The sequence below is a fragment of the Macrosteles quadrilineatus genome, unplaced genomic scaffold (genome assembly GCF_028750875.1).
Source record: "Macrosteles quadrilineatus isolate MER2022 unplaced genomic scaffold, UCM_ALF_1.0 Scaffold_2__2_contigs__length_208266976, whole genome shotgun sequence".
Lineage (NCBI taxonomy): Eukaryota > Metazoa > Arthropoda > Insecta > Hemiptera > Cicadellidae > Macrosteles > Macrosteles quadrilineatus.
Window position 1 is genome coordinate 179,332,336 of NW_026542595.1, and position 19,306 is coordinate 179,351,641.

General features: G+C 37.2%; 1 protein-coding gene across 1 annotated transcript in view; it reads right to left on the reverse strand.

Annotated features, from left to right (window-relative positions):
* The window catches only part of LOC128987610 (protein PALS1-like), a 166,961-nt gene that overhangs the window by 112,573 nt on the left and 35,082 nt on the right, over nucleotides 1-19,306 (reverse strand). Inside the window, exon 4 of the mRNA XM_054408554.1 lies at nucleotides 17,855-17,912. Coding sequence (XP_054264529.1) covers nucleotides 17,855-17,912 — 58 coding nt within the window. The remainder of the gene's footprint in view (nucleotides 1-17,854; nucleotides 17,913-19,306) is intronic.

The following is a 19,306-nucleotide window of genomic DNA, read 5'->3' on the forward strand; positions in this document are numbered from 1 at the left end:
GGAAAATGCTTATGATATCTTTTTTTTCAAAATTTGTCCAATGTTGGGAAAATCCGACTCTGCACACCTAAAACTACAACATAAAACCATAAAACGTTTTCTTGCAATTTTTTAAGGTAATATTCTATACTTCTCGGACTAATAAAAAAAATTATTTATGCTTATTCTCTTTATGATTAATACTGAGGAACCGAATACGTGCTGCAATGGTAACTGCCAAAATAGGAATTTTTAGTAAAAAAATATTAAAACAGATAACATGAAGCAGAACAAAAAGTCTTATCTATATAGGTTTAATGAAAAATAATATTAATATTTATGCTTATTCTCCATAAGATTAACATTGAGCTATCTTTGCAAGAAAACATACTAAAGTTATTACTTTCAATATCTCTGTAACAAATTAAAGCAGAACAAAGGTTCAATATACTTAATTGTTAGGTTTTTTGTGTTGAATCTAATGGTGAAAAAATAAATTTGAAATTATAACAAACTTTGTACAAAATATTAGAAAAACATATATTTGAGGTAAAAAATCTTATTTTTTAGCACATAATACCCTGAAAATTCTTCTTTGGGTTACTTTGTCTGCCTAGTTTTCATATTTAAGGTAGGAAATATAGTTCTACATGTGTTTGCCAATTTTCGTGGAAATCGGCCAATCCTGGAACTATGAATCGACGAATTTGCAGTCATCTTGTCGATTTGAGGGCCTCACGGCGGCCATCTTGGAAAACCCCGACTTCCGGTTGTCCGATTTTGGTAGACTTTTTTCCTGGTACTTTCTACACCTATTACTACCAAAAACCGTCGAAAAACCATTTGTTGGAATTTGTTCTATCTTAGAGGCTTTTTTGGGCTAAATCGACTCGTCTATTCCTCTACTCAGTCTAATCCAGTAGAACTAGAAGCGACTGGATTGACTGACGGGTGTAGGGCGGACGAATTATCACAATGTTGACGTTGCACATTAGCGATTTCACAGACAACTGGACTCTGGCTGCACAATGGCGTCGTGCAGACGGTGAAGAATCCAGGATGATCCAGTTCCAGTAACTGGTCCAGAAGAATCGTTGCTTGGTGTTTGTATGGTTGTATAAACGAACGGTTGTACTAGGTTAACTGAACTTTGTCACGTTTTGCGATGAGAGAATCGCGATTTTGTAAAAGCTGTTATGATCGTGGTAGAGGCACTTTATCTAGACACCTGCAAATTTACATGCTTAATTTATGGGAGTTCTTAATCCGTAGGCTACATTTCGTACTCTCTTCTTTCATGTAGATTGAAACTTGGCATTCACTTACTTTTAATATTAACTTTTTTCACAATTACAATTTGTAGAGGGTTGAGGAATGAGGATTTTCAGCAAAATATCCCCTCTTGAGAATGAAATGTAGTTTAGACGATCTTTGTGAGAAGTGTTGGTAAAGTTCATAGTTCATTGTTAAAATTATTTCTAGCGGTCATTTCACCATGAAAAGTAATTTGAATATAAATACTCGAGTATCAAGTACAGTTTAGAGAACGTTCCAATGAAGTTCCTGGGGAGAAGTTCCCCAAAGATGCTCAAATTTGTTCAACGCAGACATTGGTAAACTCATTGTAAAATCACGGTGCCTTAGACCCAAACAAAGAGCCAAAAAGCAATTACAGATCCAACATCGCCGGGGGAATTACATAGTAATGATGTGTGCCAGGTGAGCCCCGGGCTCCGCCAACCTCTGGGCTCAGGGCTCCAGCGGAGGCGAGGCTGCGCTGCGGTGTAATGACCTCTCGGTAACTGACACAGCCACTCCCGCCGATACCGGTGTCGCTATCACAGTCAAAACCACCACCAGTAGGCTATTATAGTGATCCATGAGAAATTACTATTTAAACTTCAAGTATTAAAAAGTATAACTAGATGGTAGGTCTTCTGAAGACAATCAATTGGAACATCAAGCATATATAAACTGCAGCTTAATCAAGACACTCAACGAAAGCTATTTCGATATTTCTATTCGGTTGGTTTACGATAATCGGCTTCTTTGGAAGAACTTTGCACGGTTTCCTGAATATTCACTTTCATCTCTCATTATCTAAGTGATTATCGTGTACCCGACTACATGACTATGATTAGTTGGCGCAATCAATGCCCGCCCTATCTGAGTTAAAATGTGCTACTTGCGTCTCTATCATAATTGGCAATGGAAATTGAATGGAAATAGCATATAGCATCATCAATTCCTCAACACACATATAGGAAATAGTTAGGACCACGTTAGGACATGTGGGCAATTCGGGTTATGATAATACGAAACGTCTTCGGAATAACCCTTTACGTATTTCTGAACATACGCAGTCAACCTATAATTACCGATGGTTGAATCAAATTCAGCAAATTTCCCTCTTGGAAAGTATTTGTTACCATAGTCTTCGTGGAAAATCCAAAATGGGACTACTATAGCGTACTTTATTCTCGTTTTAGAATATACAATTATACAAACACCTAAAGCTCGGTTTGACGGGGTAGTGCGTTAAACAAAACCAAAAGTATTAAACATATTTTACCATCACAAATAGTCTGGAAAAAATAGTTTAATACATTTAACTTTTTTCTGCTATTGGTTACTTAAATGGATTTCGTTGTGTTCAGATTTCAATATCCACTTAGAACAAGAATTAGTATTGCCTATAAATAGAAGCGTACGTATCCATACGTATTCATTTTAACCAATTTTATTCATTTAGATCGAGGACCTAAGTACATTGCTTTTACTGTATTGTAAACATTTTTTTGAATAAAAACTCTAGAAAAAAGTGGAGTTCTACTCTGTAGATTTGCTGAGAAACCAGCAATAAAACCCCTCAACCGATTTTGGAAATACCCTAAACACCTACAATCGGTTTCTTCAGTGGGTCTCTCCAGTTATTCAAGAAACAACTGTGTATAGAGCAGAAGGATTGGTCCGAGCTTTCAAATATTTCAAATCTTTAAAATAATATTATGAAAATACATATTTCCAAACCTATATTTTCACTTCCAATAATTGTCCTGTTTAAAACCTTGCACGTAACCAACATTAGCTCTTGTAAACAATAAACATTAGATCAACGGGATTGTAGAATCTTCTGACGAATTAAGGCAATGTATAAACACAACAACTAAATACATAAACATATCAGTTAGGGACGGGACGATAGGGTTAGGTAATTGAAAGTAAATCTCCCACTGAGCTGTGGTGACCTTTCTAAACACAGTTTCTTGCACAACAAACCTTCAGTCGCGCGGCCACCTGACCTTGGGGCTCATCAGATGGCCTTTCCTTGCTGAATCTGTTTACTTTAGCGTCAGCAGTGCAGAAATGTGCAATCTTGAGCGATTCTACCGTATAAACAACGATAGATAAATCGATTACTGATAAAGAGAACTTTTTACTACAAAGATCCGTACTAATCATTCCAAATTAGAACATTTTTGCAATAGTTTACATATCAATTGCCTATTCAGTTTCGCCAGGTGCGTAGTAGCTGGTAACTTTGTTGCGTTGTTGGTCAGTGTGATTGGGCGGTAACGACATATCCGCGCCGGAAGTGAACAGGTGGAAGTGGACCGGATGTGATGCTGTGCCGCGGTTCTTTCATTTCAAATGGCAGATTTTCTGTATCCCCGTGTCATCCCAAACCCGGCACAAGATAAACAACCGATCTTCGAAACTATACATTCACATTGTAGCTTATCATCATAGTTAATAAATACAGGGCCGCGATAAAACCCTTCATTTTGTATTGGTTACTGAATAAAAATAAACAACCAATATGCTGAGAAACACTAAAATTTGTATTTAACATATTTTAGTTAATTTGTATTCTTTTTGTCCATTGAACTCGTTATTGGTAAAATAACAGTGTCGGAGATATTTAAAAATGTTTAATGCTTTGAATGTCAGAAAACGATTTTGGTCCTTCGGGCCGGATAGGTGTGATCCAACAAAATGCAAAACTCTTGCAAACTTCCACTTGACCATTCGATTTGTTCAACCCGCCGTGATATTGTGTTTGTATAGTGGTAGATATTGATTGTATATAGAAAGTACCGCAGACAAAGTGAGGTTCTCTCACTGTAGTTGTAACAGTACCCGGCGTCGTCTAACGGTGTGCCCGGACCGCCACGGATTACTGCTAGTTTACCTATCAAAACCTCTGTCCACCTAGTTAAAGAAAGTTTGGTAATCGTGGTTAAATGGGAACTATATTGTTTTGAGGCATAACATGAGGGAAAAATGTACACTTAAGTTGTATAATGGTTGTATATAGGCTAATTTGACTCCGCACTAACGATTTTCTATCAGATATTTATCACCCATTGTTTCAAGTTATAGGACCAAAATTTAAAAGTTTAGATTTAAATTTAGTCGAATGTCACTGAAAACAACCCCCCTAAACTCCCCTTTAATTTCGAATTTTGTAAAACCCCGTCTTATTGCACGTACAACTTTTCCTATTGAAACACTAACGTTTTAACAAACATCATCAGTTCCACCCATCGTTGAAGTTTATTTTCACCTACAAAACAACCTCGCCGTTTTTAAAGAATCGATGTTTTTCAGTAGACATTATATAGTGAATAAAACAATAAATAATACTGCCCAGGTGTTACACTCGGCTTCTAATCCAAAGGTTGCTGTTTCGAATTCCCTTAAAAAGTAAAAAATCCAATGCCGTTAAAACTCATGACATTTAACACACACACGAATAAATGTTAATCTGCTTTAAAAACGTATACTGTAGCTTAATGTTATGATTTAAGGTAGAGGTGGATAATTATAGTATCACCGATTACAATACAAGAGACGTGCAATTCCAGTGGCCATGATATGAAAGACATCCATGGTCTTGTGGTTGTAGCGAATCTAAACACTGCAACCTTGGCTTGGCGGGGTCTTCCTTTCTATTGCCTGGGGCCCAATAGTCCATAGTGCACGGAGCACAAACTGTTAAATCGGTCGTGCATTAATTGCGCCAAGCCCTCAAAGAGTCCCAAAAAATGTGCCTTAGTTGCGCCAAGCCCAAGCCAAGTAGGGGTGAGTTGCCGGCAGAAGGAATGTCCTTATTTACGTGTCATCCTAACCTAACCTAATCTAACCTATCCTAACCCAACTTATAACCTAGCATAACCTAACCTAATCGAATATAACCTAATCTAACCTATCCTAACCTAACATAACCTAACCTACTCAATTATACAGTCAAAGGCGGTCGCCACTTGGCTTAATCAAGGAACGTATCGGGTGGCTCCCTGGAGTAGTTGGCGAAATTCTGGAATTTCCGACTACCTGACGCAGGTCAGTTGGCGCAATGAATGTCCACCCGTTAAATCACATGATCAATCTATAGGTCCACGGATGATTAATTAAGCTACAGGAACTATAGATTCCATCCACTGCAGTGAAACCTATAGCGGTATTGAGAACAGTCAAATAACCCCGCCTTAGCAAACCTGCAGACTAAGCGAATATCCATTTTCATGGCTATATTTCCACTAACATATCCCCTTAAAATGTTCGGATTAATTACCTATAGAAATAGCATTATTGAGCATTATTTTATTGAGTACTTAGGTTTGCTGTTACAAGGAAGATAGAATGGGTTTTATTGCAATTTTGATAGGTTATTATGAAATGAACAAATTAACAAAATTCTATTGAAATATATCCATTGTATCAAACTATAACAGTTTATTTATTCTCAAAATACATAACGTAAGAATTTTAATTTTACACAATTTTCCCCGTAATCGTTAGGCATACAACTACGCCTCAGTATACCAAATTATTTAACCAATGAACCAATGAATTGTCTATTGTCTGTGATAGTAGGTACTAAGCTTCACCAGGTACTTTTACTTTACGATCAACTCGATTAAACTTCTTATCACAATTAACTGACACGCTAATAGAATCAATAAACGGAGAAATCTAATTGGATCTATGTCAATGTCTTCACTATCAGTAGCAGTCATGGTACCGACTTTCACGTGTAGAGGCAGACGGTTATAATCCATATTATCTGACAATCTTGTGCAATCGATTTGTCAGAAAACAATATAGGGAAAGTTACACTAATCCTAACCTGATTTAAATATTATCACAAATTTAATGATACTTTCAAACTATGCGCGATTCGCAACTTCTGTATGTTGATAGCAAGATTACGACTATTCTACAGTTTGTGAGGACATTAATTGCGCCAACTGACCTCGGGTATTCCTGAATTGCGCCAAATACTCCAGGGAGCCACAGCCACCCGATACGTTCCCTAACTACACCAAGTCGCGGCCCTCTTTGACTGTATAATTGAGTAGGTTAGGTTAGGTTAGGTTTAGGTTAGATTAGGTTGATGGCAGGTAAACAAGGACATTTCTTTTGCCTCATCACTACTCATCCCTATCTGCCTTGGACTTGGCGCAACAAGGAACATTTTTTCGACCCTTTGAGGGTTTGGCGCAATTAATGCCCGACCTACAGTTTCAACCATTATCAAAGTTACCAGCAGATGGTCATGATGTTTACGATTGTCCAGACTATGGGTCACTGTGTCTCGACACTCGACACTCGGTAGTCTACATGCAATGCACATACGTGTACAGCATTAGTGATACTGTGCAGTCACAGTCCCCGTGCCTCCAAGGTTGACTTGTGCAAGTGAAGTCATCGCGATGAATTCCACATCTCATACGTCATCACCCAAGGTAACCAACCTCAATTATTAAAAACTTTTGAAGAAATTCTAGTAACTTTCGTAAACAGTTGTTTCTTCGTGCTATTTTTTTTTTCGATAACTCAGTAGAATGTTGTGGCGTCAACCACGGTAGATGAAAATCTCCGCAGTTCCATACTGCAAGAGGGACATGTTTGGTGAATTAAGGCATCTGATGGATAAACTTCAAACACAACTTTGTTATGCAACGATACATCACTTTAAACGTTGTCCAAATTGTCAGGGTGGTCGAGTTTAGAGTGCTCCTCTTCATGTCTGAGGGTTACTCAAACTAGATAGGGTCTAGACCTATACTCATTCTGGATTCAGTAAATCTGAAAATCTTTTAATCTATTCAATTTCACACGTTCATGTGTATGTAAGCATTGGATTTACTCTTGTCATTTGATTTCGAGCTGTATCGATTGGACTCGGGTAATTTGTTGTTGATGCAGTTAACCAATGAACAAAAGTTCGATCATCACCAAGACTAGGGTTTGGTCAGTTTCCTTACACACGTGAAAGGAATTCAGATATTCGGTATTCAGATATTGTTCTGAGTCAGGTATTCGGGTATTCCTGAACTGCACCAACTACTCCAAAAAACCACCCGATAAGTTCATCGGGGTCGCAAGTGGCAAGTTTGACTATAATTGGTGAGGTTGGGTTAAGTTAGGTTAGGTTAGGATAGATTAGGATGACACGAAAACAAGGTTATTCTTTCTGCAGGCAACTCATCCCTACCTGACTTGGGCTTGGCGCAACTAAAGACATTTTTGGGACCATTAGAGGGCTTTGCGCAATAAAGGAACTCTGGCGCAAAATGCACGACCAATGAGCAAACGTTCGACGTTATATTACCAAGACTTTTGGGTTTAAATGTCTTCTTACATACGTGAAACTGCCAATATAGGAGAACACAAACACTATACACAACAGGAGGAATTTGTACTACAGGAACTAACAGACTGACTGGGTCTGATGATGAAGACACGAGGAGTGTTGCTACGGCTGCACCTGATATCTGTCGAGCCTAAACACACATCCATTACCGCGCTCTCGCCGTCTTTGTTCTGATAACTCCTCTCTCCGCCATGTTTGATGCCGTGATCTTCGTGATCACCAAAGCAGACTGATGCAAATTGTGACGCCAACCTACCGTGTACAAAATGAATAGATTGTTATCATCAAAGCCATATTCGAAATGATTGATAAAACAAGATGTGTAATATTATCCACGTGCTATGTGATGTATGTAATTGTAATTATTACAATCGAGAAAGCAAAAATTATCACATTGCACAGAATCTAGGTCTTGGCAAATATTCTTCCTCACTGATATACGACTACAAGAGGCTTTACAGGGTAGCACACTAAGATTTTATCAACTCACAAATCCTACACATTCTACTTGTCGAGGTAGTCAATTAAGATCCCATAACATAAATAATCAATCTTTCCTCTGCGGTCACATCCTCGCTGTGAGCGAACTCTTACTGAGATAGTCATGGATTTGAGACTAGTCATGGGACTCTTTTTGAGGTCGTAATCTGGAATTACCTTCTTAGTAGGTCTCTACTCTAACCCTACATCAGGAAGTAGGAATAAACATTACTCGGAATCAGTGGACATTACTATGACGCGTCTGTACGCTTCTGTGCGGGACTGTACAGGTGTTATAAAAGTTTCGAAGTTTAAATAAAAACACATGATAGGTCTTTTGGTTGCAGAGCAGTCTCAAACTATAGAGAAGCATAATTATCTGAATAGATATGATCATTACTGTCTTGCAGTTTTTTTTTCTAGATGGTCTGCACAGCATAAGCGAGGAAACCCTGTTTAGGGCCTTGAATAGTGTAGTATTAACAGTATTTTGTTTTTATTATTTTGGTTTAACATTGATAAATACTTGATTCACATTCCAGGTTTACTATCAAGATGCGGACTCAACTTGCGTATTTTAATCAGTGAGGAAAGGTGTGCCTTTTTTACTGACAATCAGCTGTTTCTTAAGCCAGAACCAATCAAAAGCTCAACAATCAAGAACACTAGGGAACAGTTTAGAACCATCAAAAGGTTCCTGACTTTTCTTAGGATCGTAGGGGCAATCTTGTTCATGTAGCCACTGCTGCCACCAGCTACCCAGCAATTCCTCAGCTACTTCTTTGATGGCTAAGCCAATAGAAAAAGTTACACTATATGTATCTACAGAAGACAAAACCACCGACGCAATTACCCAACAAAAGGCAGTTATTCCTTCTAATTCCCCGCCTCGGTCCGTCGGCCTCGGATCGTCTGGAACGTCGACTCGCGAGTCACTGAGTTATTTCCAAATAACTTTCCTCAGACAGGAATTTCCCCGCTCACACTTGCCTGCTCGGCCTCCTTTTGCCTTCTGCCTCATGACAACCGGTTCGGCCAACAAGAGGTAAGGCGATCTCTTCTGGCAGACAGATTAGTCAGAATATCTTGAGGTATAGTATTGGTACTATAATTTTCAGATTGGTAGAAGTAGACATCGTGTATTACAGACAGTGTAGTAAATTTTAACTACCTATTTATTAATCTCAGGTAGAAGGGGACAGGTTGCGCTGTAATTTATAGATTTTTATTTTCTGAAAGCACAAAAAATAGTAAAAAAACACTTGTAATAATATATATTTAAACTTTATACTGTTTACTCACAAGACAGTCAATACATATCAAATATGTGGTGATCGATTTCAATTGGACATTCCAATCATCATCAGACCCAATAGATGAATGTTGTCATTTAGCCTAATTTTCATTTTGTCATGTCATTCACCTATTGGGTCTGATGATGATTGGAGAGCCCAATCGAAATCGATCACCATCTTTAATATGTATTGACCGTCTTTGTGAGTAAACAGTATAAGTGTAAATATATTATTACGAGTGTTATTTGACGTATCTTTTGTGCTTTAATTATAGTATGCTATTATTATAATTGTAGGTAATTTAACAACACGTACGATGCTAAAAAGACGTTATTAATATTTTCTGTTAAATACACATCATACTTTTAACCAAGCCAATTTGTAAAGATGGTTTAAAGTAAACTGTAGCATCTTACCACATCAAACATTATCTTAGTAGCTCAAATTAAACGGAAAAGGCCCTCTTAGAACTATAAAAGACAGGGAACGTGGGTATTGGATTACACTTTTCAGGTTAAGTGCAAGAAAGAGGCACGTGAGTGTAACTTTGCCTGTTTCGGTAAAGGATCATTTATCTATCATCCATTCATTGAAAAGGCTAGTGACTTTTGAACGTTCGAAATGGCGATTTTCTGATAACCTTTCACCAGGCGAGCACTATAAAAACCATTTCTAACATCTAATGTTTATAATTTATGTCTAATGTCTTCACAAATGTTTTAACATTTTGGCCAACTACTTCTACTTAAACAACATTTTTCGCCATACTGAAGCAAAAACAGCCGCTTTTAAATACCTATTTATTTAGGTATTTTTACCTCTTACTTGGGTGATTAAAAATGAATGTAATTAATGCCACATGATATACAAAATATACAAAATAGCTATTCAAAACACTAGCGATATAATGAGCAGTAGAACGATTGCATTATTGATACAAAATCAACAGTTCAATTATTTATTATACAAATATAGTATAGTATTATCATTATGCTCAACTCGAAGTAGCCACATAACGTATGTGCTTTATGATGGGGAACAGCAAATAGTTCCTTGTGTAAGGGTTTACCACATAGGGGCCGTGCTACAGAACAAACTGATGAGAATACCACATGGTAAATAATACCCCTGCCGCTGCAAACCTGCGATCTTAGGCGAATTTCTATTGGAAATTGTCTGGTTGGATTTTTACTAAAAATATTTCTTATTTAAACTTGACAGATTTTCCCATTTGAATGACATTGGGTTTAACGAGCACCTTGGTTTGCTGCTATGAGGGAGGAAAAAAGTGCTTTTAAAAATTTTGATAGTACATGGTATAAAATAAATATATTTGCCAAATTCAATCACAAACTATCCATAAACAAGCAAACTAGAACAGTTTATTTTTTCTCCCTAAGAATAACATGGGAATTAAAAATTTTCAGTTAAAAAAGTCTGTTTGGAATTTTTTTCATAATAATTTATACAACAACGCAATTGCGTACTAAATTATTTTTCTAAGCTCTAGTCTCTAACTAGACGATGGTTGTAATGACAATTTTGCAGTTTCATGTTTAGGGACCGATATATTTTTGAAAAAGACAACACATTTTCGGGCAATGTGTAAACCGGCGGAATTTGCACGCGGGTTTACAACAAATATACTTGTTCCAAACAAAATCCCCTTTCCATTACTCGATCTTGAGCGAAATCGCGAACCCAGTCCTACACACTCATGCCGAATTTCATGAAAATCAGTCCAAAATTTCTAGAGTTATCGTGCCCCCGCAAAAATAGCAGTATTTAATCACACGGTGATTTTGTTTGGTTTATAATTGTCTTTCACTCATTGTGTTTAGATAAAAGGAGTAGAGTGTCTACTTCTTCTAATCTATAGTAGCACTTAGTAAAAAAATTGTTTATTCAATTTAATATACAGGGAAAACAAAAATATGCTTGAAGACAAGAATAGATGTGTAAAAAGAAGAAATTTGTATGTCAACATTGGCTTCCTGAATTACTGTAGCATCGCTGTAGCATGATACCTTCTTTGCTGAACAAACTTTAATTTACTTTCAGACACATTTGAAATTCAAATTGAGATACCTTCCAATATTAAACTTGTTTCGATACAGTTCCGAATAATATTATGTAATATAAAGGCATAAAGGCCAAAGTTAAACATCAAGGTTAACACACTTAAGTCTTTCTTCAGTTTTATGAGTCATTGACGGATTGGGCTACTTGTGTCATAATGGAAACAAGTAATTCACTGACTACTTATGAGATTAAATACGGACATGGTAGATTAGTCTGTTATATATTCGAACTTCTCATTCGCGGAAAGAATTTTTGCCCAGAATATTTCTATATATGGGTAGAATGGTTGTACTATTTTACAACTTTATGCAGATAGAATAGAGCATTCTACAAATATGTTTTATTTTGCAATGTTAATATGTCCGGGAAATTACGAGAAAGGTACATTCCCCATTATGAGACAGTACTACGTGCCTTACAGTGTCGTAATATCCGTGTGGAAAACGTTGTTGACATGTTAAGTCATTCAATTTTAATTGACAAAACTAATTATCAAAGCTAAATAGAATCAAATACCACGCGAGGTTACATGCTGTGAACTGTGTGTCTGATGATAATGTTTTGAATTCCACGTCAATTGTTTGATTCGAATTAGCTAAAACGTCATATTTCATTTAAAGTAATTAGTGTTACAGTAAATGCAGGACATAAACTAAAGTGCAGCCTTTCGAAGCTTGGAGAACATTTTAAAAGACCAAATCGTTTAAAAAGCCTTTTAAATAAAAAATTCACATAATGCAGTAGGTCTAAGTATGTATATGTACCTACTGTAACGAAGAAATGTTAAGGAATGACAAATAACTCACTAAAGCTTCAGGTTTGCATCAAGATGTGATGTTAAAGATGTCCTAAATCCCACTTTAGTTTACGTATTGTAGCAAGCCAATGTTTAGTAATGATGACACATGTTTGTTGTTTATTTTGCCTACACCGTTGTCTTAGTCAGCTGTTTAGCGAGCATGTGTCACCTGGTTTACACTAACAACACCTCTGAGTTTGAGCTTAATACCTACGACTTGGAAAATCACGATTTCTATGGTACCAATACATTTCAACATTTCAATTTGAATTCATTTGTAAAAACTGCGTAGTGCTATTGTTTCTGAGTACAAATAACACTTGTGTTACAAAGATTTATAATTTCACCATCGTTCTTGTCAAACAATCGCAAATTTGGTGAATTAGTCCGATATGTGGATTATTATCATTCACAGATATTCCAGACCTATGTAGATAATTTATCCGAATGATACTGCAAGTGTTGGTTCGTTGGTTGGCACAGACAATTATTTTCTCGTAAACAGAATATGCATACATAAAATGACTTTTAATTAGGAGTTTACAGACATCCTCGAGCAGTTCTTGACTACCACAATTTTGTACTCATACAGAAGAAATGAATTTGAATAATGTTAACAAACGAAAACTACGCGACTCGTACCGGTAACCTAATTTACCTCAGAAAGTTCCGTTCCGAGGTTATCCACACGATAACCTCCTGTTGACCTTTATCTCCAGATTACTAACAATACTTACTCACTTTTTCCAAAATCCGCTCGAAGATCAAATCAATATCCACCAGGTGAGAGGTTTAATCACAACACAGCACTGATTTGCACCACAAATTACAAGAAAAACACACAACTGCACATGCGCACTACGAAAACACCTCGGCGCGATTGCGATTGTATTACTCTTACTCACCTGACGACCTGAGCGGAGCCACGATGGCACACGAGGTTGGCCGAACATTCCCGAAGGTAGCCGAGCCACGCCGACTGGTTCGGGGGAATTCGCAAACAGAATGCGGTAATGTTGGTAATTAAATTGAACCATAATTGAATTTAAAACGTGAAACCGGCGTTACTATTTTGCTACCGATCCCGTTGAGTAACCAAATTTGTAGTATTTACATTGTAATATGTATTATTTTAAATTTGCTTTATCTAGTCACAAATTGAATGTATTATGACTACGAATAGGCATAATAATGACATGAGTACAGAGAATAATTATTGTAATATTAGATATGAGGTAGGCCTAATGCTGTCTCTTAAATACAACTTTTATATCGTGCATTCCTTAAATACAACTCTTAGATGTTCATGTCCTTAAGGGTTAGTTCATCGAAAAACTAATATTTCTTTCGGGGAAGTGTATCATCAAGGTCTTTCATTAAGGTTTGCAGATGATGAGAGCGTGGCTTAAAGGCGGGGACACACTTGTCATACACCCTTCCGATCCGACTCCGATCATACTGCGGTACGACTGTCGGAGAGGGGAATGGTACATAACATTGAACGCGGTTGTTCACACCTCTCCGACACGCGTCATGTCATACTCCGATCCCAGGGGTGCCCATCCCCCCCTAGACTCATGACGCACCCCCCCCCCCCAATTGAGCAACAGCCCCCCCCATAAACATACATCTGTAAAAAAAACCTCATACACAACAAATGAGAAACATTATTCCCCCGCCCAGCACTATTTGTAAAACTATAAAAGAAGTTTTATAATTTTGTTTAGATATTTAAAATTCAAACCCAGTTAATCTATATCAATAAAGTTATAGTTTTGTCTGTACATTGCTCAGAATTATACATATTTTGTGTAATTTATGTTTTATACATTGAAGAAGTTGAAACATGTCTTATCTCAATTTATGTCCGTCTGTCACGGCCCAGAAGGCATTTTATGCAGCCTACTCATGGCCTACTCTAAAGAAAACTATAGAGTACCGATTATGATTCTAATGGTTTAATTGTATCCACAGGATTGGCGAGAGAGTCCTTATAGCCATTAAAATATGGCCTCACTATTTTGGAAATAAAATAACGGACGATCAAAAACACAATTTTGTGTGATTTTTCTAGTTTATTTTCTCTATGTTTACTACATACGTCATTAATTTATGAAATACTAATAATCTGTTAAGAGAACACGTCATATATGAAATTACGAACAGCTGTTTTGATAAAGATTCCTTTTCCTAGCTGTCACTGATATGTTTACATAAATGTTCTTTAAGAATACTGTGTAGGCCCTAACCATTTCGATCACGTTTGTAAGCAAATCCAAAACCAAGTGAGATTAATACCGTGTGGCTTTGGCTTACATAACGGGTTTGATTTATCACGAGTACTAATATGTAACTGTAAATTAAATTAAATAACTAGCCATCATCCAGATCCAGGTCGGGAACCGGAGATTCTGTGTGTATCTAGTTGTACTTGAATTTTGATTACAGGGAAAAGACCGTGAATCAGTGTTGTACAGGACTGGAAAACTTATCTTTCTATATAAATAAAATTAGAGTTTTATAAGTCCCCTCAATTTAAGGAATTTTTTATTGCCAGAATATCCATAACGAATTGTCAGTGTCTTTCTCGATAAAACGATCCCCTCTCCCTCCCTTTAGAAACATCACAGCTCCTTTGAAAATGAAATGGAAATAACGCTTGCGCCAACAATCGTCTGCTCCGTTAAATATACACTTAAATATACACTTCTGTCTGCTGTGCGCCATGTTACAACAGATTTGAGATACAACAGCTGGGGAATGATGACGATTAATGCTTAGTACACTGTGATTGAGTGATAACCATGGTAACTTTAGTAAGGCTGTGATTGGCCAATGAGTAGGCCTAAATATGGCGACTTGTTGAATTTGTGTATGAATTGAAGAGAAACCTATTAATTCTGAACAAAGAAAGAGAATAACAAGATTGTTCTCGTTACATTCTTTTTCAAGAGTGTTTTAATTATCTCTAAATATAATTTTACACTTTTTTATTACTTATCTATCAATTCCTATGCTGTGATACAGCACCTATCGGTAGCCTATCTGTCTATCATGAGCAGTACCTTATAACACTTTCTAAAGGTTCCTTTAATATTTACGTTATTTATAGCAATGTAATGTTTGGCTAGTGATTAGTTGAGTTTGAGTTAGCTACAATTTTAAACGTTGCAGTTTGTACAACTGAACCAAGATAAATGATTTGAAATTTACAATAATAATGATTGTGCAATTTCGTTTATAAAAATGTAAATCGTGACTTAATGGCTGTTTACAACGTTTTAATGAGTTTGTCATCTGCTTTTATACTATATTGGATTAACCGTATTTTTCATCCCCCCCTTTCCCTATTAACTCAGGTAATCGAGTATCTACACAATAGTGTAAAGTATTGTAGCCTATGCTACTTGCTACTTGATCGTATTTTAACGAGCTTTATGTCAACAAAGCGTTCTGCTGTGCTAAGTCGCGGTGTAGCTGGACGTGTCTGTACCACGCGTTATCCTTTATCTATCACAGCAGTTGAGCCATCCCGTGCGCTCCCTCTTAAGATCTCACGTCTTGCTAATCTTAAATAATAACTTTCTACACGAATCCTAAACTATCCTAAAATCCTATTATAACTAATTTAATTCAATAATATAACTATTGTAATTAATTATCCACTTTCTATCTGGCGATTTCGTAATGTATTTTGGATTGTCGTCACATTGAACACTGTTGCAATTAACTTTAGCCCCCCCCCCATTTGAATTTTTGAGCCCCCCCCAAGAATTTCAATGACGCAGTCTGCGTCACGGCCCCCCCTTGTGGGCACCCCTGCCGATCCTACTCCGATTTTGGTTCCGATCACGCACCGACACTGCAGTCTATTCGTTTGTCGGATGCAGGATGGGTTGTTTCTTAAAAATCACCTTTATTCTTAAGATTTAAGAATAATGGTTTAAGATAAATATATGCCGATGCTTGATGTGAAATCTGTGCGTGCATACCTTCAATTTGAGACCTCGATCATGAAAATCGGACGGGTAGAAGAGCCAAACGAACTCGAGAGAGAAAACCCAATGTGCTTAATATATAAGATGGACACATAAGTAAACCACCTAACTTTCTTTCCATACAGAATGAACCCAAATTCTTCGTTTTCCACTGCCCTTCAGAGATGTCTGACTTTTTTCCTCTTCGTCTAGACAAACCGCCATCATGGCTGAATCCCGAAGTCCAAAGTTTTTGAGCATGTTACCACCTTCTGCACGTAGTTTACAAATCAGACAGGCAAGTGTTGATCGACCGGTGGAGGAAATCGGGCATGGGTCGGAAGCGTGTATGACATGTGTGTTCATCCTCTCCGATCCCGCACCGATCCTTCTGGAATCCCGCAAATCGGATCGTAGTAGGATCGGAAGAGTGTATGACAAGTGTGTCCCCGCCTTAACGGTTTTCTCAAAGCTTCGTATTCCTTGTTAGCTTTATAGACACCATAGAATGAAGAGCACGCTGTACTGTGTACCGTACTGTACTCAGATCAAGATACTAAGAAGGAGCGTAACCGGATTCGTCAATACACATTTGACAAGTCGGGCAGTTCACACCACATAAAGTCGATCGCATCCACTTTCCGAATCCACACCACATGTATGTGTATGTGTAAGTGTGCCGGTCGTGGAATGTCCAAGACCAAGAACGGGGTTGAGAGTGGGGCACGTGGAACTTGGAACGGTGGAACCGGTCCATGATGGCGGCCAGGACCTCATGGCCTACAACTCCACACTCTCCTACACTCTACCACTCTACACACTACACTACAACCACAACCAAACTGCCTCTGGCAGGACTACAATATCTGCACGTACTGGAACCTGGAACTGGAGTGACATCTAGATCTACCAAACATTCTGCGAAAACGAACTATAGTTCGGCCGCTTAGAAAACGACCTGCGCGCTAATGCTAAACCAATGCTGGAGTAGGTCGTTTTCTAAGCGGCCGACCTATAGTCATGAGTTTCAGACTTAAAGATTGAATTTATTTAAAGCGACTTTTTATTTTTTTAAAATCATCGGCACCAAAAGCCACTCACTGAAGGCGTTTCGAATGCTGTTGTGTCAAGTAAAAAATCACTACACTACAAATAACTAAACAACTACACTGGGTGATCGCGGATGCTGCTGCGATCTCGGAAGATCGCGATTTCGTCTAATCGCATCAATTGATTTTCCAATCAAACAGACTACACTAACGCCTAACCCGAAGTTTTCGGGTTAGCGTTGTTTCTTTTCTTAACTGACCATTAACTTAATGTTTCGTATTCGTGTTTGTGTAATGTTTAAATGTTCTTTTATTTTTTCGTGTTAAACAATGTGACGCTCTTCGTATGAAGATAGAAATCGTCCTTGTACAACCTGATGATGGAGCCTTTAAGGAGCCGAAACTAGTTGTGTTACAACAACATTTGGATTACCTAAATAGCGGATATTTGAACCTTTTTACTACCGAATTAGTCTAAAACTATATCATGCCTAATTCATTATACTGCATTCGAGACAATGTTTTCTTACCAAGGCGGTTGCCGGTCCGACGTCGTACTCGAAGACATACTGTCCTTGATTGTATTGCCTGAAACAGGATATAAAACATGAGTCTCCAGAAGAAACACACTATAGTGTGAAACATCTTTTAGTTTACTTGCAACATCGATAACCAATCGTTCTACTCTTCAAAGAATATTATTGACTGAACACCATTCCTATAGGTATGCCTAATAGGTAACATTACTGGCTATCGCTATGTAAGTGAAATTATATTAGGTTGTGTTAATTGTTTCTATGCCCTCTCTCACTTTTTATTCAGAGGTATTGGATTTGTACATTGGTTAAACTGCAAATCCATCAGGTAAACCTAACACACCTTAAGTAAGATCTGGATTTATAGAAAAAGAGCGAACCCCATGAAATAATAATTAAGCTGCAATACAAATTTTATGTGTAACTTATGATGGCACTTTATACAATTTTGACGAGAACAATACATTTTCCATATACTAAGGTATAGGGGGAGAAAGTAAAAAGAAATTTACGCAGTAGGCTATTAAAAATGAATAATTGAGGAAATAAAATAATTGCGCCCGATAGTTACCAACAAGTGAATACTTATAGATGTTTATTATTATCCAGCTACTAGGAGAACAGGAATTGTGGATATTTATATAGATACACTGTGGATGCAATACTCCCTGGTGTGAATTAACGTCCGCACGAGTGAGTGCTACGACTATCTGCAGTACAGTATATAGTCAATGGCACTATCCTGATAATTAGACCAATTCGTATAAGGCAAAAACGTGGTTCCGATTCCACTATAAACGGTAGGTCCCTTAGTTAAGTTGCCATTAACTGTAGCTGTATGGGCTATTAATTAACAGTTGTGTCTAAGGAATATGTCGGCCTTAGTCACTAACAAGACTAAAGATCGCGCCACTCATACACTCATCTCCAATGGTATGGTCACCATTTCATTGAAAAGTATAAAGTATTATTATCAAGAATAAAATGCAATCCCTAATATTCACTTTACAAGTAGGTATAAGCTACAAGGAAAAGACACTGCGTCTAAATAAATTTGAGATCCATCTCATCTGTTTATCTCAATCCGAGATCGCAGCCATTTGAAACCAATTATCTCAAGAGATGTGGAACCCCTTGTCGGCGTATTGGCGCAATTTTCCAACCAATGCTCCATTGATGACATTGCCACTAATGCTGAATGAATTTACAAATAAAAAAAAACACTGAGATATATCTCAAGAAGGATATATATTATATATTATATTGCGAAAATTCAGATTTCTTACTGTTGTCCGTTAAAAAAGTAAAGACGAAATCGTAAATTTTAAATTAATAATCCGCTGAAGTAAACTATAAATTGACTATAAATATTATGGCAGAATTTACGCCGTCAAATAATAGAAATTTGAATAACAAAATAAAACAAATCTCCCGAATTTTATCAAA